The sequence below is a fragment of the Lampris incognitus genome, chromosome 11, assembly GCF_029633865.1.
Source record: "Lampris incognitus isolate fLamInc1 chromosome 11, fLamInc1.hap2, whole genome shotgun sequence".
NCBI lineage: Eukaryota > Metazoa > Chordata > Actinopteri > Lampriformes > Lampridae > Lampris > Lampris incognitus.
Window position 1 is genome coordinate 11,556,137 of NC_079221.1, and position 25,990 is coordinate 11,582,126.

The 25,990-nt window shown below is 42.1% G+C and overlaps 3 protein-coding genes across 5 annotated transcripts; 1 reads left to right on the forward strand and 2 right to left on the reverse strand.

The window, feature by feature from the left end:
* Positions 1-3,556: 3,556 nt before the first annotated feature.
* On the reverse strand, positions 3,557-13,237 carry mitd1 (MIT, microtubule interacting and transport, domain containing 1). The gene is made up of 7 exons (XM_056289964.1): positions 12,971-13,237; positions 12,671-12,772; positions 12,387-12,523; positions 8,699-8,785; positions 8,427-8,539; positions 4,637-4,697; positions 3,557-4,494 (listed from the first exon to the last, which is right to left on the reverse strand). The coding sequence occupies exons 1-7, from the start codon at positions 13,113-13,115 to the stop codon at positions 4,399-4,401; spliced, it is 741 nt and encodes a 246-aa protein (XP_056145939.1). The 5' UTR covers positions 13,116-13,237; the 3' UTR covers positions 3,557-4,398.
* A 389-nt stretch (positions 13,238-13,626) lies between these two features.
* mrpl30 (mitochondrial ribosomal protein L30) lies at positions 13,627-19,843 on the forward strand. The gene is made up of 5 exons (XM_056289030.1): positions 13,627-13,937; positions 14,038-14,121; positions 14,338-14,484; positions 17,887-17,960; positions 19,190-19,843. The coding sequence occupies exons 1-5, from the start codon at positions 13,896-13,898 to the stop codon at positions 19,311-19,313; spliced, it is 471 nt and encodes a 156-aa protein (XP_056145005.1). The 5' UTR covers positions 13,627-13,895; the 3' UTR covers positions 19,314-19,843.
* txndc9 (thioredoxin domain containing 9) lies at positions 19,602-25,796 on the reverse strand. Of its 3 annotated transcripts, none has more exons than XM_056289026.1 (5): positions 25,645-25,796; positions 24,238-24,454; positions 22,387-22,505; positions 21,762-22,016; positions 19,602-20,979 (listed from the first exon to the last, which is right to left on the reverse strand). In XM_056289026.1, the coding sequence occupies exons 2-5, from the start codon at positions 24,409-24,411 to the stop codon at positions 20,859-20,861; spliced, it is 669 nt and encodes a 222-aa protein (XP_056145001.1). In that variant the 5' UTR covers positions 24,412-24,454; positions 25,645-25,796; the 3' UTR covers positions 19,602-20,858. The 3 variants fall into 3 exon arrangements, with proteins under 3 accessions (XP_056145001.1, XP_056145002.1, XP_056145003.1); XM_056289027.1 differs by lacking the exon at positions 25,645-25,796 and adding an exon at positions 25,311-25,622; XM_056289028.1 differs by lacking the exon at positions 25,645-25,796 and adding an exon at positions 24,681-24,811.
* Between the last annotated feature and the right edge of the window lie 194 nt (positions 25,797-25,990).

The window sequence follows — 25,990 nt, forward strand, 5'->3', positions numbered from 1 at the left end:
CAAGTAGAAGACCTGAACTTTTTGAGGGGGCCCCCCCCTGATCTTTTTTGGGCCCCCCCCCGTTTGCTCCCCAATTGTATCGGGCCAATTACCCCACTCTTCCAAGCTGTCCCGGTCACTGTTACACCCCCTCTGCCATCCCTCGATCACGTGTCTCCTCCGATACATGTGGAGTCGCCCGCCGCTTCTTTTCACCTGACAGTGAGGAGTTTCGCCAGGGGGACGTAGCGCGTGGGAGGATCACGCTATTCCCCCGCCCCCCCCGACTGACCAGAGGAGGCGCTAGTGCAGCGACCAAGATACATACCCACATTCGACTTCCCGCCCGCAGACACGGCCAATTGTGTCTGTAGGGACGCCCGACCAAGCCGGAGGTAACACGGGGATTTGAACTGGTGACCCCCGTGTTGGTAGACAACAGAATAGACCGCCACGCCACCTGGACGCTTCGGAAGACTTGAACTTATTCTATTGAGAACACATTGCATTCTTCCTCGTATATAATAATAATAATGATAATAATAATAATAATAATAACAATAAAAATGATAATAACAATACATTTTATTTACAGAGCACTTTTCAAGGTATACAAAAACGCTTTACATAAGCTAAAATAAACATAAAAGCATCACACCAAAAACATGTAACACACAACAATAATTACACATTAAAAGCAATTCTAAAAAGGTGAGTTTTGATTAATGATTTGAACATGAACAGATCGGTGCAGTCTCTGATGTGTTTGGGGAGAGGGTACCAGAGGGAGGGGGCAGCTATGGAGAAGGCTCTGTCGCCCCAGGTCCGGTGCTTGGTCCTGTGTGGTGGAGACAGGAGGTTGGCATCAGAGGAGTGAAGGCTGCAGAAAGGAGTATGGTAGTGGAACAGGCCGGTGAGGTAGGAGAGGGTCTGGTTATTGAGGGCTTTGTGAGTGAGGATAAGGACATTGAATTGGATCCATTGTGGGACAGGGACCCACTGGAGGTTCTGGAGGACAGGTGTGATGTGGCCATGGGAATAGGAGTGGGTGAGCCGGCGAGAAGCAGAGTTCTGGATGTACTGGAGTTTGTTTAGGACTTTGGATGCTGTTCCGTAGAGAATACTGTTGCAGTAGTCAATTGTGGATGTGATGAAGGCATGGATCAAAGTTTCGGCAGCAGAGAAGGAGAGTGATGGGCAGAGACGAGCTATGTTTTTTAGGTGGAAAAATGCAGTTCTGGTGATTTGATTGACGTGGCGTTCAAAGGAGAGGTTGCAGTCGAATATGATTCTGAGGCTGCGGATGTGTGGGGAGGGAGACAGAGTGGAATTATCGATAGTGAGACAGAAGTTGTGAGTTGTTTTGGTAAGGGATTCTGGACCATTGATGATCATGTCAGATTTATCACAGTCGGTTAGACGGGTAAGTTGAAATGGTGATGAATTTAGTGGAGATGTAGAGCTGGATGTCATCAGCGTAGCAGTGAAAGTAGAGATCTGACAACGTATGATGTTACCAAGGGGGAGCATCTAAATGATGAACAGGAGAGAACCAAGCACCGAACCCTGGGGGGTGCCTTGGGACAGAGGTGCAGTGAAAGAGGTGCAGTTGTTGATGTTGATGAACTGTTGTCTGTTTGTAAGATATTACTTTACCCAGGAGAGGGCAGTACTGGTGATGTTGGGGGATGATTTAAGGCAGGAGAGAATGGTGTGGTTGAATGTATCGAAAGTTGCAGCGAGGTCGAGGAGGATGAGAATGCTGAGGTGGCCCGAGCCTGAGGAGAGGAGGAGGTCATTGGTGACTTTGAGGGCTGTTTCTGATTGAAATCATTTGAACAGATCGTTGGAGACAAAAAAAAAGCCTGATGCTCTCTAACATTTAAGAAAATATAACATGACTGCTGTTATCGTGACAGAGTAGATAGATGGGTTGGTATTTACATTTCCACATGTCACTGGACTGATACTTTTGTATGCATGATCTAACTAGTGCGCAAACAAAGTCCCCTGACTTTTAGGAGAAATCAGCTCCCCAAGCATGAAGATTATGCAAACTGTAAAAGTTAAAGTTTGTACTGGGAATGACTCTAACTTTCAGAATATCCATTTGGGAAGGAAGAGGGAAAGGATTAACAAGCCTACTGACTTTAAATAAAATGGCAAGAGGTGGAGGAGGAGGAGAAGGGAGTGTACCTCTGTGTCCATACTCTTGTATTTGGATGGTTTATGCCATATGTCCATCATCACATAAATCATTTCCTATCTCTTCCAATAGGATATAACATAAATCAGCATTGGCACCTGGGATGTTTCCATCACAGACTGAAGTGACATAACCTGTATGACTGAGATCCAGTAATATCTAATGCTCCCACCTAGTTAAAGATCCAGTCCAATGATTTTAATTCAGACAAATTTTATTGTGTAATATTAATGTTAGGAGAGTCATTTTTTAATCCCCAGAAGTATCCTTTGATTTGTTATAACTGTTTTATTTTCTGAACACAGACAATTCTCAGCAGGTTGAATTCACAGGATTCTTTATTGATAGCTAGCTAGCGCCTTAATGCTAGCTAGCTAGCTCCTGCATGATGTTGCTAGGCAACTATTCCAAAACAGGCCAACTGAGACTGATTGATAATTCATTGGCTCTCTAATCAAACCAGAGTATTTGATGATATAATTTATTACAGGAAACAGGCTGGTTTTCTGAAATGGTTTCACTAGCTGACAGCCAGGAGTAGAGTTGCTTGAGGGGCTTTAGTCATGTTTACACAACAACAGCAGTTCTAATATTTTAAATCACTTTACATTAGCAAACTGTTTATTAAAAAATACGAGAGTGGAAAAGAGTATTTTTGTTGGGCTGCACTGTTGATAATGCTGTCTAGTCTACATATGAAGGACAACATGGAGCTGACAAACTTTTTGTCAGCTATATCTATGAATAACAAGGTATAACCAGAAGACGAGAAATCATTCTGAGTGTCTGATGATCATTTGTAGTTCATGTGGTTTTTCTGATGGATTATAATTTCTTCCTGTAAGAGCCCGGATGAGGACTATGCATATTGAGATTAAGGCCGAATAGATAGATAATCCGATCAGCACCCTCTCTGAACTCACGCAGGTCTCCGTTCATTCAGACAAATATTTTTTCCATGAAACCCACACTCAGCCCGTCACAACAGATCAGCAGCTGCCCTGATTCATCAGAAACAGAACAAGTCTTGATCTTATCATTGCAACCTTTAAACATGGTTATGATTAACATCTGGTCATTCATTAAACCACAACTCCATGAAACCATTACCATTTACGAGCACAAAGACGAAAACATCTTTGAGCAATAGCTTTAGCATTTATAATACAGGAATAAACATAGGAAGCATGGCACTTACATTATATGTCACACCTTTCCAGTAAATCCATGAATTTGTCTGATTTGCACTTTGGCACCGGTTTGCTCCTCTGGTTTTCGGAAGTGAGACAGTCACTTTTATTGTTGAGCTATTTTTCTCGGAATAAGTTACCGTCTATTCAGATAAAGGGGAGTTTTAACCCTTTAGGGGGCTGTGTTTAGTACATCATGAAGTAAGCAAGTAACAGATTTTCAGAATTTAAATTACAATTACAATAACAAAACAGGGTTAGTTGATCAGTTGACATAAATAAGGGAAGGGGTAATTTTCACTGTGACATTAGACACAAAAACTTTATACAACTTGGAATAACGTTTAATACTGTTGGATGACTCAAAACAACAACCCACCAGTCTGCAAAAGAAATAAAAGGATAACTTCCCCTGACATACTGTTGTGTAGATATCCTGATCATATAGACGGTGGAAGACATCCAGGCCAAATTTCAAACCTGGTCCAGTGGGTCTTTTTTGTAATAAATAACTTCATTCGACCTGCATAATCCTGAATAAAACGTAAAGTAAAGGACAACAGATTAAATCGATGTGACAAATTGTTAAAATAAATAAAAAACATTGACAAGCCATAGCAAAACATTTAGGACAGGTTTAATGGTCACGTAAAAAACTTTATTGCCACAAGAGGGCGACATATGGCTTCCAGTGCTTTCTAGTGAGAATCCTGACTGCAGTTTTACAATAATAAAAATAATAATAATGATAATAAAAACTAAGCAACAAATTCAGAGAATGTCAGAATGTACATCATGAATAATTCTAATAAACATCTGCTCATGATATTGGTCAAATGTATATTTAAAAAGTCATACTTTATTAAAAATTCCCCCCAACATTTACTGTAAATGTAAGTAGTTATCATATTGGAAAATCGGTACATTGTCAAGGCACTAAGAATAAAAAGCACAAATGGGAGAGTAAGGTGGCGTTTATAGGGAGTCCTGCGATTAAGACAGAAAATGAGGATTCATTAGATTTCATAGTGACTTTGTGTGTTTAGTGTGAAAAATGTCTACTGTGGTCTCGTGGCATTGTCTCAGGTCATAGTCACAATATCCAATGGAGAAGCGGCCCTGTAGGACAGAATGGACATTTCCTTACATCCACTCCTTCATCAGCGTGTGCCCATAGGCCTGCTAGTAGCTAAAACATTCTCTGAATCACAGACAACAGAGGAATGAATCACTGATTCTTGTCTGAAACGCGTCACCTTACCTTGGGTTTCTTGAAATAATCAAGCCCTCTTCCAATCTTGATGATCCAACCGTTATCAAATCTAGAACATGTTAACAGGTTCAGGTTACTGACATGCACATGAGTTTCAAATTAAAGATGAAGTCAATACATTGCTATTATGATAAAACTTGTGGCAATCAAACAATATACATTTTATGATGAGTTTCATTCCAAAAGGAGTTGCCTGGCATTTGAAAAAGAAAAAAAAGTTTTCGCCGAATGCTGACAGAAATGTGAAAAACACATGATAAAATCTTAAGGTTATGAGTCATTTTATGATCTTCGCCTATAGTCACAGAAAGTTGAATCAGCTCATCTGGACACAACATTTAGTGGGAGAAACGTTTCATCACTAATCTAAAGCCCCTTTTCCACTACATGGTACCGGCTCAACTCAACTCCACTCAACTTTTTCGTTTTCCATTACTGGAAAGTACTGGCATTTTTGGTAACTGTTACCACTTTCCGGTACCACCTTTATCAAGGTTCCAAAAAAACCGGAGCGGGTACCAAAATCAATCAGTCAATCAATCAATCAATCAATCAGTCAATCAATCAATCAATCAATCAATCAATCAATCAATCAATCAATCAATAAATCAAGTTGCATTTTTTATAGTGCTTTTCTAGACGCAACAGCCACTCAGAGCGCTTTACAAAAATCAATGCAGACCAGCTACACTGAGGGGGTAGTGTTACGGTAATGGAAAACGACACTCTGCGAGTCGAGTCGAGCCGAGCCGGTACCATGTGGTTGGAAAAGGGGCATAAGTGACCTCGTCAGTCTCAACTGACTAAACAATACAGTGGCATAATGACCGAAAACAACGATTGGTTTCATATGCAAATATGGCCATGAACATTAACTAGAGTTTCAATGGCCATGTGTACTATTCACAGAGGATTTGGGAATGTTTGCAATCACAGCAAGATGTACTCTTAAGCCCCCCCTTGGTTCAGGGATGGTCGTTTCCTCATCACATAGATGGCCTCTTTGACTTCCCTTTCATACCAGCATTCCTCCCTATCAAGGATGTGTACATCCTCTTCCTTGAAAGACTGGCCACTGGCCTGTAGATGGTGTAGACTGTGGAGTCCTGGCCTGACGTGTTAGCTCTCCTGTGTTGGGCCATCCTCTTGGCCAGCGTCTTTTTGGTTTCCCCAATGTACAAGTCACGGCAATCCTCTACACTATATTGTTCTGTTTATGCCAGGGGACCTGATCCTTGAGTTGGACCGATTTCTGGTGCAGTATGTTTTGGAGCTTGAAAGCAACTGAGGCGTGGTGTTTTGAAAATATGCATCTCAACAGTTACGACACTTCCGCCACATACAGAATCACCACTGGTTTACGCTTAGGCAGCTGTTGTCCTTCTCTTCTCTTCGATCAGCTGCTGCATTGTTTGGGCGTCTTCCTGGCTTTGGCAAATGCCCAGTTAGGATAACCACACTTAACCAGGGCCTGTTTAATGTGGGATTTCTCCCCTTCCTCGGCTGCTGTGTCGGTGGGGACATTGTCAGCTTGGTGGTACAGCATCCGGATGACTCCTAGTTTGTGCTCCAGTGGATGATGAGAGTCAAATCTTAAGTACTGATCAGTATGTGTTGGTTTATGATAAACATCAATAATCAAGTGTCCCCCATCACCAATTGCAATTTTACAGCCTAAGAAGGCTAACCTGTCATGTTTCACATCCTTCCTGGTGAACTTGATGTGGTTGTCCACAGAGTTAATGTGGTCGGTGAAAAGTGCTACATCCTGAGATTTAATTTTAACCCAGGTGTCGTCCACGAATCTGAACCAACGACCAGGTGGTGTCCCTGGATAGGACACCAGAGCCCTCTTTTCCACTTCCCCCATATACAAGTTGGCCGCTACAGGTGAGACTGGGGGACCCATAGCACACCAATGCCTCTGTCTATAGTACTGCCCCCTGTATGTGAAGTACGTGGACTGAAGACACAGCTTCAGGAACAGACACACTTGGTCAGTGTTAAGGGTGGTCCTATTGCTAAGGGTAGGGTTGTTTTGTAATTTCATATGGACTACCTCCACTGCTTCATCAACAGAAACGCATGTGAAGAGAGACGTAACATCATAAGAGACCATTGTTTCATCCCTCTCCATAATGATGTCCCTCACCTTATCCACAAAATCCATATTGTTTTGAATGTGATGTTCATTACTGTCTACCAATGGGTTAAATATAGATGCCAGAAACTTAGAGATGTTATAGGTCACTGAGTTAATCATGCAAACAACAGGCCATAATGGCTCATCCTGTTTATGTATCTTAGGTAAACCATACAGACTAGGTGTAGCTTCTCCTCGGTATAATCTATGGTACAAAATTATGTCAATAGCATTGTCCTGTTCTAAACGGTTCAGATAATCTATCACCTTTTTCTTGCAACCACTGCCTGGATCTCATTTCAGGGGCTCATAAATATTTATGTTGCCGAGTAATAATAACAACAGCAACTTAGTTTTGTATTGCGCCTCTCAAACAACCTAAGGACGCTTTGCACTAGATAAGAACAACAACAACAACAATATCCATCCATCCATTATCCAAACCGCTTATCCTAATTAGGGTCACGGGGCAAAAAAAAAAAAAAAACCAAGAACAGAAAATAAAAATAGCAAAGATTGCCGGGGAAGATAGAACTGACTAGAGACCATAGACCTTGGTGAACAGGTGAGTTTTCAGGAGTTTTTTAAAAGTGTCCAAAGAAGCAGCATTGCAGATCTCTGCTGGAATAGCGTTCCAAAGGGTGAGGGCTGCCACACTAAAGGCTCTATCCCCAAAAGTCCACAGGTTGGTGCGGGGGATGGAAAGCAAGCCTGTGTCTGTGGACTGCAGATTCCGGGATGGAATATAGGGGTTGAGGAGGTCTGATAGGTACTGAGGGGTAAGGGCATGGAGGGATTTATAGGTGAGGAGGAGGATTTTATTGGAAATGCAGGATTTGACCGGGAGCCAGTGAAGATGGACAAGGGTGGGAATGCTGTGTTGCCAGGGCTTGGTGCGGGTGAGAACCCTGGCAACTGAGTTCTGCACATACTGAAGCTTGTTTAGGGCCTTGCTAGGTATCCCAGACAGGACTCCATTGCAATAATCCAGATGGGAGGTGATGAAGGCATAGATAAGGGTCTCTGCCAAGGAGTTAGAGTAGTGGTCTGGAGATGTTTTTGAGGCGAAAGAAAGCAGATTTGGTGACAGATTGGATGTGTGACAGGAATGAGAAGGTGAAGTCCAGAATGACACCAAAGTTGCAGACTTCTGGGGATGGGAAGATGGAGCAGCCATCCATGTCAGGAGAAGATCATCAACCTTCCGGAGCGGCGCCTTGGGAGGCACAACCATGAGCTCATATTTCATGCATATGAAATCAATTGTTGGTTTCGGTTGTTATGCAACTATACTGTTTATGGGGTTGGGGGATACCTGCAGTCAGCAGTCAGTTGAGACTGATGAGGTCACTTGTGAGTGATGAAACGTTTCTTTCACTAAACGTTGTATCCAGATGAACTAATTCACCTTTCTGGGATTTTCTTACCTGGATTATTATAGCATGCATAAAGACACTTTGCCTAAAATGTGTTCTTATATCTTCATCTGAAGATATAAAAAGGCTGTTGAATTTACCATGATATGTTTTTTCCCCCCAAAATGTGTATAAAGCATAATCAAATCAAATCTTTCATATACATCAGTGACAGAGCGACAAGGGACCTAATTCAAATGTTACTGAAGAGCAGCCGTACCTGATCTCCCTGTCATGGATGGTGGAGGAGTACTGTAGGTCCAGAGACACTCCCTGAGCCTGCAGACTTTGTTTCATCTCCTCCAGTGCACTGATTTGTTGGGTACTGGCTGCCTGCAAACAAGGGGAGAAAGTAGTGAGAAAAAAATAGAAAACAGTAGAAATCCTACCAGAGATTATTGGTTTTGTAAAGGGATAAAACAGGGTATCCCAATCCCACTTAACAGGACCCAAGTGGAAATGATGCCAATAATAGCAAGCAAAATGGCCTACTTCATCCAGCGAAGTGAGCAAGTGGATCCTTGTCACCTTGCAGGGGGCTTTCAGGAGAATCTCACAGAACCGCAGGAAATTATACAGCTGAGGAATAGAAGGCATCAGATATATCAGAATAAATAAACAACAGCAAGAACAACAACAACAAACTTTATTTATATAGCACATTTCACACACAGGCAACAGTGTGCGTTACTTAAAATTACAATACAATCAAAACAACCCCCACCCCTTTTCTCTCCAATTGTATCCAGCCAATTACCCCACTCTTCCGAGCCATCCTGGTTGCTGCTTCACCCGCTCTGCCGAGCCGGGGAGGGCTGCAGACTACCACATGCCCCCTCCGATACACGTGGAGTCGCCAGCCGCTTCTTTTCACCTGACAGTGAGGAGTTTCACCAGCGGGACATAGTGCATAGGAGGATCATGCTATTCCCCCCAGTTCCCCCTCCCCCTAAACTGGCACCCCGATCAACCAGAGGAGGTGCTAGTGCAGCGACCAGGACACACACAAGCGGAGGTATCATGGGGATTCAAACTGGCAATCCCCATGTTGGTAGGCAACAGAATAGACCACCACGCCGCCCGGATGCCCCCAATCGAAACGATCTTAAAAGTGCAAATGGGGGGGGGGGGTGATTCTATACAAAGCTCCAGAATTTTAAAAATCCATTCAAGTTTTGACGGGGAGCCAATGCAGAGATCTAAGAACAGGTGTAATGTGTTCACACTTTTTAGTTCCAGTGAGAACATGCACTGCCACATTTTGAATTAGCTGTAGTTGCCACACATCTGATTTTGGGAGGCCGGTGAATAGACCATTACAGTAGTCTAGTCTACTTGTTATAAATGCATGGATTAATTTCTCACAGTCTGATTTTGATAGAAAGCCCCTTAGTTTTGAAATGTTTTTAAGATGGTAGAAGGCTGATCTTGTGAGATGATTGATATGGCTCATAAAATTTAGATCACCGTCTATGATTACACCCAGATTTCTAGCTTTGCTTTTGCACTCCAGAGACAGAGAGCTGAGATGAGCTGCAATTCTCTGTCTCTGAGTCTTTGCACCAAAAATTAGTATTTCTGTTTTGTGTTTGTTCAATTGTTAATAGTTCTCTAATATCCGTAGATTAATATTGTCAATACAATGAGTAAGGGAATGTATGGGATCTAGGTCATCAGGACATAGGGATATGTACAGTTGTGAATCATCAATCAATCAATCAAGTTGAATTTTATATAGTGCTTTTCTAGCTGCAACAGCCACCCAAAGTGCTTTACATTTCTGGTCAAATCTGAATTTCAGACACCTGTTACAAGCCGTTTTCTGTACAATCGCTATCTATTTCGTATGCGAAAGCCACCGAAATGTGATTTACGATGATTAACTTATTCACACGTGTATTACAAAAAGATTTGACATGGGCCGTTTGAGACTATTGACATTAAGCAGACCAGCGACAGACCTTAGTCGATATGCAGATAATGGACTGTCGACGGCAGTGGAATGGTCACCAGAAACTACAGTTATTTTCCTGCACCTAACATTACCATTTCCATTATTACCACGTGGGAATGAATCACAGCCTCTGAACAGCACACAGGTTTTGCACATTAACACAGCTGAATGGGTTTCCATGTTAACTGTTCCAATAGATTTAATCATTTCAGCGCATGCCAGGCTAACCACATGCATAAAAATCAGTTGTCACTCAACAAGTCAAACAGACTGACGAATGGATTACGCTGCTGACTAGTGAGCCAGTATTGCAGCAGTGTTGTCAACCAGCACTTGCTACCATCAACCATTGATGGTTGACCTAACATATTTAACATCCTGTGACTTTACAACTATATCATTCATAACTGCTTGATTTTCTAGTTACAAAAGATGTGAGATGAGTAAATGGCTAGAAGTTTGTTTGATGTTAGATAATTATCAAGCGGCGAATAAACTGTTTTTCCAAGTATTTTGCAGAGGAATGGTAAGTTGGAGATGGGCCTATAGTTGGCAATAACTGTCAAATCAAGGTCGCTCTTCTTCAGAAGTAATAATAAATAATAGAATACATTTTATTTGTGGGTGCCTTTCAGAGCACTCAAGGACACCTTACAGAACACAATTAAAAACAAGTAGCACTGTATCAGACAGCATAAAATCAAAACAAAGCAAGGTAGACAATAAAAAGTTAATACAACAGATAAGTATAAAACCACCATCTGCACAAAACAGAAGCGGTTTAATGACAGCTGTTTTAAGTGCTGCAGGAAATATACCTGACTGAGGACAGCAGTTAATAATTTCTAATACCTCAGGCGCTAAGCAATTAAAAAGTTTAAAAAAAATGTGGTAGGGAGAGGATCCAAGCACCAGGTGGAGGACCTGAGCTGCCCAACAACAGTGTCTAGTTTTTTAGGGTCTAGACTAAAGGGTCAAAGTGAGACATGGTGCCAGTGATATTTCTGGAGAACTGGAAGATAGGTTAATTTCTGGATCTTGAGGCACTAATGTTCTGTCCAACGGCAATAATTCTGTTATTGAAGAACGTAGCGAATTGCTCATATTTTTCAGTAGACAGCATCTCTGATGGGGTTGGAAACGGTGGATCAATAAGTCGATCAACAATAAAGAGCACTTTACTACTGTTAATATTTTCATTAATGATTTTAGAGAGGACTGTCTGGCCTGTTTAATTTCTTTGTTTTAATTATTCAGTCTATTCTTGTAGATTTCATGGGGAACCTGAAGTTTAGTCTTTCTCTATGGTCGTTCTGCCTGGCAACAGACTCTCTCTTAAGCTGCCTAACAACTACTCCATTTCTCCAGGAGGCTTCTTTTTGTTTTTCTATGTTTTTAGTTTTAACAGGTAAACGTTTTCAAAGATATTTCACATTTTTGAGTTGAAGTTGTTCATAAAATCCTCAGTTGGTGATGCCATGAACGACGACAACTCATTTACAGTTTTCTTATAGGTTTCCATTGTATTATTGTCAATGAAATGTTTTTTGATTGTTCAAGTACTATTCTGTTGTACAGGAAAAGCAGACACATCAAAATATATACAACAGTGATCTGAAATACCAACATCAATGACACAGGGTACAGTAATATTAAGTCTTTTTGATAAGACTAAGTCCAGAATATGCCCCTTATTGTGGGTGGGTCCAGAAACATGCTGAGTGAGGGCAAATGCCTCCAGTAAGTTAATTGGGTTTCTAACATTGGAGTTTGTTTGATTGTCAACATGAACATTAAAATGACCTGAGATGATGAAACAATTGTAGTTAATGGAAACCTTGGACAGTAGCTCAGAAAATTCATCAAGAAAGACATAATTAGAGTTTGGTTGTTGACAAACCATAATTATTACAATTGTAGCATTACAATGTATAGAAAAAGCAAGGTATTCAAAAGATGTGTATTTCCCAAGGGGGGTTTCCTTGCAGATATAGGTATCAGAGAAGACAGCAGCTATTCCACCACCTCTCTTATCAGACCTGGACCAATTCACTGCAGCTGTTAGAATGTCAGGATGGCAGAGAGGTCTAGGTGTCAATCTAACAGTTGTTAAAAGCATTTATAGTACAGCAACCACAAATATTGGTGTCCCTGCAGTTAGTTTTGATTCACATAGCTGGTTACTAGGTAAGTACTCTGATGAGCAGATAACATGCCTTAACCTACCTGGTGGATGTGACGTATGTAAGGGTCTTCCACCCAAACCTCTGTGAGTGCACTGCTAATGTAAGGCTTGAATAGGACCTCATAGCTGTAACCAGTGGCACCCTCTGCTATTCGCATCTGCTCATGGTATTTTCCATCTGATAGAGTGGGACAAATCATGGGAGACATATTATTAGACTTAATGTGCAGGGCAACCTTCTTTTAACAAAATTATACCAATACACACTACTGCACATAAGCAAAATTACCCCCCCCCCCATCCCATAACAATGGTGACTGGTTACCTTCTTTCATCTGGTTGATATGGACTTTGATCTGCTCAGCTCTATCCATGTAGCCCTTTATCTTCTGCCTGTAGTGCACCTTCTTCGAGTCATCTTTTACAGCTATTGACAATAACACAAAAAGAGTGTTGCAACAGTTGATGCCTTTATAAAATGTCACATCTCTCTCTCTCTCTCTCTCTCTCTCTCTCTCTCTCTCTCTCTCTCTCTCTCTCTCTCTCTCTCTCTCTCTCTCTCTCTCTCTCTCTCTCTCTCTCTCTCTCTCTCTCTCTCTCTGTTCTCTGTGTATGAATGAATCACCTTTCAATACATCCAGTAGTAACTGGATGCCCTCCTGGTAACAGACCAGAGACTCCTGGAATCGAGAGCTGTGGTCCAGCTCCACCGCCCGCTTCAGAACAGAAACAGCGCAAGTCTCCATCCCCGAAACGTGGTTTTCTGCCATGATTAGCTCGGACACGTTTACGAAACTGTTACAGAACCTGCACAATCCATTCTCATCCGATGTAGACAACTTGAAAATCTGTAACCCAGATTTAAACTAAAACGCGCTAAACTGGCTGTGCGGCGTTGATACTTCCGTAGTTAGTGTGTAGGTGCGCAACAAAAATAATTTCTGACGGAAACACAATCGCAAACCCTAGTACGGCAATTAGACACGTACAATCAAAACAAGATGTGTGGCACAAATAAAACACTATTATACACCAGATTTATTGCAAGAAATATTTTAAGCTTTTAATATGTCAAATACGACTTAAAATAAGGGTTTTCATATTTTATGCACTTCCTGTGGAAACAAAGACGTAAGCGGTTATTTCCACCGATAGAACTTCAGTGTGGCTCACCGACGTTTCTGGTATGCAAATTTTCTTCTAGACTAGCCAATCAGAGGCAGAGTAGGGCGGGTCATGACTTTGCCTTGCCACGGAGAGAAAAAAAACAGCTTCCGGTGTACATGGCGCTTCCGGTGTACATGGCTCTCTGCCCGAAAACGTGAGATTTTCAGACCTGGGTTGTCATCGCCAGCTTCTTATTTTCGCTCAGATATTGATATTGCTGTATTGTAATAGGTGGAAAGTTCGGGTCACTATATATTTATATATTATTTGGTAATTATTTTGGTTTCATCAGCAGCAGTTAGTGGTTGGAGCTCGCATAGCTCTAACCTTGAAGCGACGGACTTCAACGTAATTCAGTTTACGTTCACCTGCCAAAACAGAATATGTCCATTATCTGTCGCGGTTGCAACTCTGCATCACTCACGGTAAGGATGTTAGTGTTGTGTTTTTGGCTGTCTCGTACAAAAGCAATCGGGTCTCCCTGTGAGTGTGTGTGTGCGATCACAGCTTCGCGTGTGTTTACAGATACTGACAGGAGCCAGACTACAACAGAGCCCATGGCTTATCTCGCTTCGCAGCAAGTTTACCAGATCACGAATCCCAAAGGAGGTAAGACACTGGCTTTTAAGCCACACTGGCATTTGCTTAGTGCACCAGAACAAAACGTCATTTTGTCTTGTAAAAAAACACAAAGTAAAGTAAAGTAGGCCCTATTTCCTTGAGTTGCAGTCCTAAAGATCGTCGTGTTTATTTGATAAGCCTGCAGTAGAAACAGCACGTTTCATCTGCTTTTATCGTTCGATGCCTTTCTGTTTTACTTCTCAGCATTTTGAAAAGAGGTCTAAACAACATGACAAGTACGGTGGGGACCCAGACCAGCCTCATAAATTGCATATAGTTACACGGGTTAAAAGCGCAATCCGAAGACCATATTGGGAGAAAGAGATGGTGAAGAACCTTGGACTTGAGAAGGTGAAGTCCCTGTTAGAAATAGATTACTTCTGATGTATAGTCTCTGCAAAGTTATCATCTTCATCATCATCAGCTTTTATTTTAATAGGCAAGTTAATTAAGAGCAAACTCTTTTTACATGATATAAGCTAAGAAAACATAATATGAAAAGACATGCAGGGTGTTACGTAAATTAAGTTCAATACCAACACTAAATTGTACTACAGGGAAGAGATTTAGTCAGAGTAATGTATTAAATTTACTGACATAGTTTGCAGATAGTTAACTAGTATGAGTTGAATTTCCCACTGTCACAAATCATTACATAGGGGGAAAAGTGAGTTTTACATGGATAGTTTAAACTTAAGGCACAGAGTCAACGTGGATCTAGCATTCCTAAGAAATGTGTCTTTATGCATGTTCAATAATCCAGGTAAGAAAATGAAAGAAGGTTGAATCGGTTCACCTGGATACTTTTATTGACAGATACGTTTCATCACTCATCTGAGTGACCTCTTCAGTCTAAACTCTACTACTACTTTCGGCTGCTCCCGTTAGGGGTCGCCACAGCGGATCATCCGTTTCCATTTCTTCCTGTCTTCTACGTCTTCCTCTGTCACACCAGCCACCTGCATGTCTTCCCTCACCACATCCATAAACCTCCTCTTTGGCCTTCCTCTTCTCCTCTTCCCTGGCAGCTCCATATTCAGCATCCTTCTCCCAATATACTCGGCATCTCTCCTCCACACATGTCCAAGCCATCTCAATCTTGCCTCTCTTGCTTTGTCCCCAAACCGTCCAACCTGAGCGGTCCCTCTAATATAATCGCTCCTAATCCTGTCCTTCTTCGTTACTCCCAGTGAAAATCTTAGCATCTTCAACTCTGCCACCTCCAGCTCCGCCTCCTGTCTTTTCTGCCACTGTCTCCAAACCATATAACATAGCTGGTCTCACAACCATCTTGTAAACTTTCCCTTTAACTCTTGCTGATACCCTTCTGTCGCAAATCACTCCTGACACACTTCTCCACCCACTCCAACCTGCCTGCACTCTCTTTTTCACCTCTCTACTGCACTCCCCGTTACTTGGGACAGTTGACCCCAAGTATTTAAACTCAAATGCCTTTGTCACCTCCACTCCTTGCATCCTGACCATTCCACTGTCCTCTCTCTCATTCACGCATAGGTATTCCGTCTTGCTCCTACTGACTTTCATTCCTCTTCTCTCCAGTGCATACCTCCACCTCTCCAGGCTCTCCTTGACCTGCACCCTACTCTCGCTACAGATCACAATGTCATCCGCGAACATCATTGTCCATGGAGACTCCTGCCTGATCTTGTCCGTCAACCTGTCCCCATTGCAAACAAGAAAGGGCTCAGAGCCGATCCTTGATGTAATCCCACCTCCACCTTGAACCCATCTGTCATTCCAACCGCACACCTCACCATTGTCACACTTCCCTCATACGTATCCTGCACCACTCCTACATACTTCTCTGCAACTCCTGACTTCCTCATACAATACCACACCTCCTCTCTCGGCACTCTGTCATAAGCTTTCTCTAAATCTACAAAGACACAATGCAACTCTTTCTGGCCTTCTCTATACTTCTCAATCAACATTCTCAAAGCAAACATCGCATCTGTGGTGCTCTTTCGTGGCATGAAACCATACTGCTGCTCGCTGATCGTCACCTCTCCTCTTAACCTAGCTTCTATTACTCTTTCCCAAATCTTCATGCTGTGGCTGATCAACTTTATACCTCTGTAGTTGTTACAGTTCTGCACATCGCCCTTGTTCTTGAAAATCGGTACCAGTATGCTTCTTCTCCACTCCTCAGGCATCCTCTCACTTTCCAGGATTGTGTTAAACAATCTAGTTAAAAACTCCACTGCCATCTCTCCTACACATCTCCATGCCTCCACAGGTATGTCATCAGGACCAACTGCCTTTCCATTCTTCATCCTCTTCATAGCTGATCCGCATATTTGATTTGGCAAAGATTTTACGCCGGATGCCCTTCCTGACGCAACCCTCCCCATTTGTCCGGGCTTGGGACCGGCACTAAGGATGCACTGGCTTGTGCATCCTCAGTGGCTGGGTTCTCTTCAGTCTAAACTAACTGCAGGTATCTCCACCCTTATAAACTATACAGTTTACCAATGACCAGTTTCATATGCCAATGTGGGCGTGACCATTAACTACATTTTCAATGGCCATGTGTACTATTCACAGAGGATTTGGGATTATTTGCAATCACAGCTTTGTAAATTGATGACAGATGTACATGTGAAAAATGACAGGTTAGATTTCTTAGACTGTGAAATTGCAATCCGAGATGGGGACATTTGATTGTGGATGTTAACTGTAAACAAACACATGCTGATCAGTACTTAAGGTTTGACTCTCATCATCTACTGGAGCACAAACTAAGAGTCATCAGGATGCTGTACCACCACGCTGACAACGTCCCCACCAACACAGCGGCCGGAGAAGTGGAGAAATCCCATATGAAATAGGCTTTGGTTAAGTGTGGTTATCCTAACTGGGTATTTGTCAAAGCCAAGAAGACGCCCAAACAGGGCACCAGCCAATCAACAGCGGCCTAAGCATTAACCAGTGGTGATTCCATATGTGGCAGGAGTGTCGGAAAAGTTTAGAGATGTATTTTCAAAGTACCATGTCTCAATTGCTTTCAAACCCCATCGGGTCCCCCAGCACAAACGGAGCAATATAGTGTGCTGTTAAGTGCCAGGATTGCCGTGACTTGTACATTTGGGAAACTAAACACGCTGGCCAAGAGGATGGCACAACACAGGAGAGATAATGCATCAGGCCAGGTCTCTGCAGTCTACACCCATCTACAGACCAGTGGCCACTCTTTCAAGCATGAGGATGTGCACATTCTTGATAGGGAGGAACGCTGGTTTGAACGGGGAATCAAGTCAAGAGGCCATCTATGTTAAGAGGGAACGACCATCCCTGAACCGGGAGGGGGGGGGGGGTCAAGAGTACATCTTAGAATGTTGTGATTGCACACATTGCCAAATCCTCTGTGAATAGTACACATGGCCATTGAAACTAGTTAATGTTCACGGCCATATTTGCATATGAAACTGGTCATTGGTTTCAGTTGTTATGCAACTGTATTATTTATAAGCGGGGATACCTGCAGTCAGTTTAGACCGAAGAGGTCACTTAAATGAGTGATAAAATGTATCCAGATGAACTGATTCAACCTTTGACTCCCTAGAGATGATATATGTGATAATTTAATGTCTCATGGGAGGCACCAGAACTCTTGACCATGTTAACCATATTTTGTATTTTCTCTTTACTCTTGTCCTAATTGTACACCTATTTTTTGTGGTCTTTGCTTGTTTGCAGTAACTAAGTTTGTTCTTATTTTTGTGGTGTACCTAGGCACATGTCCCTGTAATTCACAAAAACACCCAATCAGTCAATAGCCTTCTGAAAATTGTCAAGCATCTTATAAGGTAAGAATGCAATGTCTTGAGATAAAACAATGGTTCGCTTAGTTGATTTTTCTGTGTCCCTCTCCTTTTTGTAAAGGACACTGAACATTTGAAGCTTGTCAAGCACCCGGTACTACTACAAATGAATTGATCAAGGCAGCATAATTGTAGGGCTAAACAACACTGAAAAAAATTCAACATATATTTTTGCTACTTGTATTGCAATATTGAAAAATAAGGAGGAGTTGCGTAGTTTCACAAGATACAAAGGGATGACAAATTAAAAGAAAAACCTGAATGCTTGACCCCTACAGTGAGGGGATCCGGGGTCTGTTATGCTGTGGGGGGGGGGGGGCATTTTCCTGACATGGTTTGGGTCCACTTGTCCGCTGTGAGAGAATGGTCACTGCAAATCAATACAAAATTATTCTGAGTGATCACCTTTATCTTATGATGACACATCTCTATCCTGATGGGAGTGGTCTCTACCAGGATGACAATGACCCCATCCACAGAGCACCAGGGGTCACTGAATGGTTTGATGAGCGGAAAAATGATGTAAATCATATGCTTATGGCCTTCAGTCGCCATATCTCAACCCTGTGGGAGATTGTGGACCAAAGTGTTAGACAACGCTCTCCACCACCATCATCAAAACACCAAATGAGGGAATATCTTTTGGAATGGTGTTCCAACCATCCAATAGAGTTCAGACACTTGTAGAGTCTATGACAAGGAGCATTGAAGCTGTTGTGGAGGCTGTTGGTGGTCCAACACCTTACTAGGACACTTTATGCTTATTTTTCCTGTCACCTGTCTGTACATGGTTTTTCTTTCAAAACCCCATTTGCAAAGAACCGATCAATGTAGAAATGATTGGAGTGATTTTAGCAGGGGGGAATAAAGCTGTTGTCCAAGAAGTCATTGCATCGGCGTAAATTATTTTGTCAATGTGTTAGAATATTTTTCTCGAAGAGTTGTCATAAAAAGTAAGTCTTTGCTAGATTTTCTAATTTCTATCAAGCAAAACGTTTTAGCCTAACACAAGTAATGACACCAACCTGCCTAATTTATCCTTTAACTATTGCACATGTACACTGCAACGTCGACTCTGAAATTCATACTGCTCAGCCCCATATAATTGCTTTTGCCATCATTCATAAATTATTCTATCAGTTGTCTTATCTCTGAAGTTATTTAAAGACATGGATAAAACAGTGGATTCTCTCATTCTGTGCAACTTCATCCAGGGTCCAGCCACTCAAGACCCCCTATGGGATCCCTGCTGAGGAGGACTTGGCTAACTCCTATATCAACAGCAAAGGAGAGCTGATTGTTTGTCGCCTGCTCAAGCCCAAAGCCATCGAGTCCTAGCTCCACTCTGGGAATTTTTGTCGAGAGTTGCTTCAGTTTCCATGTGGGAAAACGCTGCGGTCTGATGAAGCCAGACTCCAGTGACCTTCTGTCAGGTGTCTTGGGAATTGTACACGTTATCTCTGAAGATATTTCAATATGTATTGAGTCTTTTGGTGCACTAAAACATGCAAAGACATTTTTGTCTCTCATTCTTACTAAATATTAATTAACAAAATAAATCAACACGTTTCTTAATTCGGGTAACCTCTGCAGGAAACTGGAATATAAAACAAGTCAGCAACCAGCGATGGATCAGTTTCTTTATTAAGCATCATGAACTATAAAAACTCTAAAATATGAATGAAAAGATGTTTCAACTGGAATGCAGCTTATCCTTGGCACTTGGTTATTTTTGTCATGAATGGAAGTACTTAGTCAACATTGTTAATAATTGCAATTAACAGGCCATTCAAAATTTAAGAGCTCATACAGCCTCAAGTCAAAATATTACTGATGTCTGCACCAATAAAAGTAGTCTTGATACAAAATGTACTTTGTGAATTAACTTATTAATGCTGCTGAATATATTCCTGTACATTTATGCAAGCACACATCTTAGTTGTATTCAAAACATCAGACATACAGCTAAAAAGGTTCAGAAACATAAAAGCAGCAAAAATTGCAACTTATCAGGATGTCTAATTGGAAGTTTTTAGTTCCGCTCAATACAGAAACAAATCACATACAATAGAACTAAGCCCAGAACATGGAGACAGGATGAGTCCAAATGATCAGAGAAAAAGCCTTCATTTGTTTAGTTTCTCAATTTTTGTGGGAGCAATATGTACTGACATAATAACAAAAGAGAGAAACGTGAATGTGTTAATTACATTTGTATAGCGCTTTTCTAGAACCCCAAAGCGCTTCACACTGAAGGGGGTAACTAATTTTTAATTTATTTTTAGCTTTTGGTCTTCATGTGTGCATATCTTATATTGTGTTTGCTGTGTTTGTCTGTCTGTCTTGCACTGTTTGGTGAAGCCACAGCCCTCATTTCATTTCTAACATGTGCCTGCACATGGTTTTTAATGACAATAAATTGAATTGAATTTCAATCACCACCAATGTGTAGCACCCACCTGGGTGATGCACAGCAGCCATTTTGTGCCCAGAATGCTCACCACACATCACCTTGAGGTGGAGAGGGAGGAATCATTGAGCCAATTAAATGGGGGGGGGGGGATAATAAATAACCCCAAATACCCTTATAATTTATTGGGGGGGGGGGAGTCCAAATCATGTAGGTGCTACACATTGGTGGTGGTTGAAGTGAGTGACCCCATTCATTGTAAAGTGCTTTGGGTGTCTAGAAAAGCATTATATAAATGTAATGATTATTATTATTATTATTATTATTATTATTATGTGTTTGAGGAAAAGAATGGAAGACGGTGACTAATGGGTGAACGACAAAATGGAAAAAGATAGAAATCAATAAGGGCCATCTGCAAGACTGCGGATGAGGTAGCCCTGAGAGAGCAATATCACAAGATCGGAAGTGTTTCAGTCGTCTTCAGAACAGGAATCCGAGTCGTAGCCTCTCCCTCTGATCGTTTTCTTTTCCACCTTTGTGAACTTGGAGCTGGATTTCTGTGTCATTGTAGGAGGCTCCATACGGTTGCCACTAGTGGAGAAGAGAAATAACGTTACACATTGGTGGTGGTTTGAGGTGAATTTCCCCCTTCAACGTGAAGCGTTTCGGATGTCTAGAAAAGCGCTACATAAATTTAATGATTATTATTATTAACTAATGGCCGCAATGGGCAAGGTCCAAGCACTTAGCGCAGCGCACTTTAATATGTAAACTTAGGGAAAACTCCTGAACATGTCTCAAATTTCAGGTAGATATCTCAATGCGTTCATGAGTTATTGCAAATTTTGTCAAATCATCTATTTTGATAAAAATTGATTGGCTTGTAGAATCGAAACTGTATGGAATATCAAAAATCCGAAAAAGTAACCTTTTCCAGCTTGGTCCAGAGATGCGTTCTACCAACTTTGGTGACAATTGCCCAAAATTTGTAGGAGTAGTGAAAAAAACCCCAGATTTGAACAAAATTCAAAATGGTGGGAAAATCTTTCTAGCCTCAAATGGGCGTGGCTTCTTTCCTTGGTTTGGTCTGGACCCACAGAACCCATAGCGCCACTATCTGGCCAATCAGTATAATTTTTTCTTTTTGTCTGAGTAGTGGGTGAGATTTCCACCCTATCTGCCAATTTTGGACACTGTAGCTGCTACGGTTTCTGAGACCCAGATACTATTACAGCAGAAGTAATAATAATAATAATAATAATAATAATAAAGCTAACAGATACAACTGGGTTGCAGCAGCTTTGCTGCTTGGACCCCTAATAGCTTCCACGATATCAAGCACAGAAAGACAGAATAAAAATCCAGCATCATACCTATAGTTGATGACATCCGCACAGCCAAGTCTCCATTCCAGCACCTCTGTAGAAAACTCATCGTTGTTTCCAAGGTCTGCGAAGCCAACCACATAGTCCTTGGTTTTACCATCTAGCAGCAAAGCCAGGGTGGGAATGACCTTGATACGCAGTCTCTCTGTCAGAAACGGGGCTTTCTCCACATTTAGCTTGATGAACTTGGTCTCAACATGCTTCTTTGCCAAGATGGCCAAGTGCTTGTCGAGAATCTTGCATCTTCACAGATAATGATAGAGGATGACAATTAGTACAATGATGCATGGAAGCCAATGTTAAAATCAAAATATAGAAATATCAAAATACAGAAAATTAACTTCATAAAGCAAATATTCTTAAACTAAACTTGAAAGCAAAAAAAAAAGAGAGAAGAAAACAACTAATATTTCGTTAACAAAAATAAAACAAATGACCCAAAACTAGTGCATATTTGTGGGGAGATGGTGCCAACCCCATGAAGTAAAATGCTTGTTCTTTGGAAAAAATGGCTTTCATCTCTTTTTATTAGTTAAAATAATGAGACACCCATATTCTAGAAACAAAGCCTTGGAGATGACCTTGGAGCACTGAAGTGCCAAATTGTGCTTACCTGAAAGTGGAATCTCTGTAGAAATGGCAGACTACATTCTTGCTTTCCTTGACCTCACCGAAAAAGTCTTTTTCGCTTGGTATCTCTCTATACTCTCCATGGCCTTTAGACAACCACTCCTTTAAAACAAAGAACTTTAATGAGTGATACAGAACGACAAGTCAAACAGCAACAAACACTTTTGAATGTGGTTGTTGGTCTATTGCATACAGTCCTGAATATGACTTCTTTTTTGTTGTCAGTGTCCAATGTTGTGATGCACCCCCCACCACACACACACACACACACACACACACACACACACACACACACAAGATAAGCAACTTGTTCCCATGAAAAGCCTGTCTGTACAGCATCTGACAATGTCAGAATCAATCACAATTCTGTCACAAACAGTCTACTGTAATGGTATATTGTGAAAGACTGCCTTCAAACTCGCACCCAGGTAACAAAGAACCGAAATCACAGCCCGTTGCGTATGTTCTGTCATTTCATTGCTGGCTCCTGTAACTAGCCCTCTCATGTGAAAAATAAAGTTTTTCTATTCTAGTGATCTGATGAATCTCTGAAGCTATAGCCAGTGCCTTACTTTATCTCAGAGGGACATTGGCTCAACATAGAGATAACTTCTGGCCGGAGCTAGGGCTGTTGTGTCGCAAATCACTCTTTAGGGCAACATTTTTCATCATTTAAGAAATCAGAACCAGAAATCAGAAACACTTTGTCATTTCGTTTCATGCACTTGTACACATGAAATGAAATGAAACATAATTTCCCCCAGCCCACAGCGGTGCAACACAAAGCCAAAAACACATCCAAAAACTACAAGAACACCTATCCAAACTAATACATGTATCTAAACTAAACAAAAAAAAATAAATCACTGTCAAGGAGAACGAACGCCAGCCAGGATGACTGTCGGTACTGCTGGTCTGCATGGGCTAGCAGTTAGCTTAGCCTGTCCCGCTTCCGCACCCTGTCAGATCGCCCTCTGTGTTACCTCTTCGTCCCAGCTCCAGCCAGGGCCGTGGTCCTTGGGCCCACAAGATGCAGCACACCTAGCTCCCTCAGCTGATCCAACGCTATCTCTCCCAGCCAGACACCTTTGATACACCACCCCGCACTCCACACGATGACACTTAAGGCTAGGCGAGGTGTTATCGGAACTGCCGGTCTGTATGGGCTAACAGCTAACTAGTTTTTGGAGTAATTTATAATTACATATTGTAATTACAAAATAGTAATTTGGAGTCTGTCACTATTTTGTGCAGATTACATTAATAAATTACTCTTATTGACTTACTTGCAAAGCCTTTATTGCACTTACAGTAACATTACTAGTGTAGTTATTGTCAACTCTCCATCGCTGTCTGTCTTTCCTCTGCCCCGCTGAACCCCATGTGTGGAGGGGCCTGCCCCACCCGCAGTGAAACAGAGGAGAAGGGATGACAAACTAATGCGAATGTAAATGACAGCAAAACGCAGTACAGACTATGTTTGTTTGTGTTATTTACCTAATTTATGTGTACTCATTTCATTTCAGCTCAGTGTGCGAGTTTCTACTGCGTTTTGGTATAATTTATGGTTGCACCACTCTCCTCTGCTCTCTATAGCTCAGCAAGGGTGGGGCTGCCTCGCCCCATACACACATGCAGCATTTGCAAATGCTGGGGGGGGGGCATGGACCAGAAAGTATTGATTCATTCAAGTTACAGAAAATGTGCTATATTGTGATATGTACAGTTATCGGAATATGAAATGACCTATATCTGGATCTGAAATTTTGATCATAATCATACAGACCTAGCCGGGGGTAAATGTGAAATGGTGCGAAAGAACTGCCCCGTGTACCTGCTTCTGTTTCTGGGCTTTTTTGAGTGCCTCTAGTCGCCTTTCCTTCAGTCTTTCTAATTCGTCTTCATCCAAACGATCCAATTTGCTCAAATGCGCATCCACTTGCTCCTCCACAAGCTTGGCCGACTGCTCCAAAACCTTCGTTATGATGTCCATCGACTGATTTGCCATGACTAGAACCTCTGCGGAGACTTGGGGCACTCACGCTTTAAACCTGGGTGAACAGAATAGATGTTGTTAAACTTGAGCGAATATCCACGACACATCCATGACAAATTTGGTGCAGAACATGCAGAAAAGAACAACTAAATTTTCTTCCAAGCATACCCAGTCAGGGATGCATAGTGAACTCGATTTGTAAAATATTCAACAGTTTTAAGGTTTATGGTTTGTCTACTCCTACTGTATGACAGCATTGTGGAGATGACAACAATGATTACACATCGTTGCTGCTCCTGCTTTCCACACCCGACTTATGTGGGCAGGCCAGAGTAATGGAATCCTGCTGCTAGCGGAGAAGAAACTGTCCCGGATCCAAACCGTCACCTTGCAATTTGGGCTGAGACTCTGCGGTTCTCAATCAGGTACCAACCGCACCGTCGCTTTTCTATTCTTCACGGCAGTTCATTAAATCCACTTGTGCCAGTTACTCCAGCTTCCAGTCGGGGAGTCTGTATGCACGCCTGGAACAATGTAGTTAATTGAAGTTTATAGCAAAACACAAAACAAGCTGTACTTTGTGGTACCTGCGGACCTGGTTGAGAACCGCCAGACAAGTTATCCTTAGGCCGATTTTTATTTATGCCACTCTGCATCTCTTGCACGTTACATTAAGGTTTGTTTACTTCGTCAGTTACCTTTTACCGACACCTGTTTATCTGTGAGTTTTCGGTTTTAACGTAAGAACGCAGTGCAGGGCATTTTAGTTGAAAAAGGTGCTCTATAAATTAAGTTTTGACTAATTTGACCCAGGCAACGCTAAGCCATACGGACACGACAGCTAGTCACCTAGCATTAGCATTAGCCTAGCTATAAAAAAAAAACCATCACGCCCACAATCCAGAACATACCGCGCACTCTAGAGCCCGCTAACTGATCGGATACGGCAGCTGTGAAACAATGGTCGTTGGTTTATTTCCCTTCAGGAAAACCGTCTTTCGGTCACAATATTTACGACCGAATCGAGATATTCGACACGAGTTCGGCGAGTGAAACCGATAAAGGGCCGAACTCGGGCCGGTTCGGTCTACCGAGACGAGAACGGCGCGCCTAGACACGGACACGGGCGCCTGTTCAGCTGTAGGCGAATTACAGACAAATAACGAATTGTTCATAATCCGAAACAGCTTTTGTCGATTTCCCCGACACATAAAAACCAACGCTGGACAAAGAGGCGTCGCTTACCGACCGGTCCGTACACACACACACGCGCGCAGGGGGAACCAGGATCCTGCGTCACTCCTGCGTGCCTGCTGGACGCTGCAGGGAATGCGACGTTAAACCAGTTTAACCAATGAGACCGGCTGCGTGTTTGCGGCCGCTCACAACGACGTTGCACAACAGAGTGGAAACATCGGCAACATTTAATAAATAATTCTGCCCTCAATTTTGCGGAAGAATGTATTTGTAAATAGGGGGGGGGGGGTTGGGTTGTGATTGCATCTAGGATCGTAACTCTGTTTTGTAAATAGTTGGACGTCATTGGTGGAATGCACAAAACGAGGCGGAACTTCCGCCCGGCCTGGGTCGG

Bases quoted from the DNA above. Each gene is read 5' to 3' on its own strand.
- mitd1 (XM_056289964.1), bottom strand. From the start codon at position 13,115: ATGGCAGAAAACCACGTTTCGGGGATGGAGACTTGCGCTGTTTCTGTT. The intron at 12,773-12,970 runs GTGATTCATTCA...TATTGTCAATAG, and splicing joins ACTACTGGATGTATTGAAAG to CTGTAAAAGATGACTCGAAG. The intron at 12,524-12,670 runs GTAACCAGTCAC...CCACTCTATCAG, and splicing joins TATCAACCAGATGAAAGAAG to ATGGAAAATACCATGAGCAG.
- mrpl30 (XM_056289030.1), top strand. From the start codon at position 13,896: ATGTCCATTATCTGTCGCGGTTGCAACTCTGCATCACTCACG. The intron at 14,122-14,337 runs GTAAGACACTGG...TTTACTTCTCAG, and splicing joins GATCACGAATCCCAAAGGAG to CATTTTGAAAAGAGGTCTAA. The intron at 17,961-19,189 runs GTAAGAATGCAA...AACTTCATCCAG, and splicing joins ATTGTCAAGCATCTTATAAG to GGTCCAGCCACTCAAGACCC.
- txndc9 (XM_056289026.1), bottom strand. From the start codon at position 24,411: ATGGCAAATCAGTCGATGGACATCATAACGAAGGTTTTGGAGCAGTCG. The intron at 22,506-24,237 runs GTACACGGGGCA...TTTGTTTTAAAG, and splicing joins AAGCCCAGAAACAGAAGCAG to GAGTGGTTGTCTAAAGGCCA. The intron at 20,980-21,761 runs GTATGATGCTGG...CTTCTCCACTAG, and splicing joins GCGGATGTCATCAACTATAG to TGGCAACCGTATGGAGCCTC.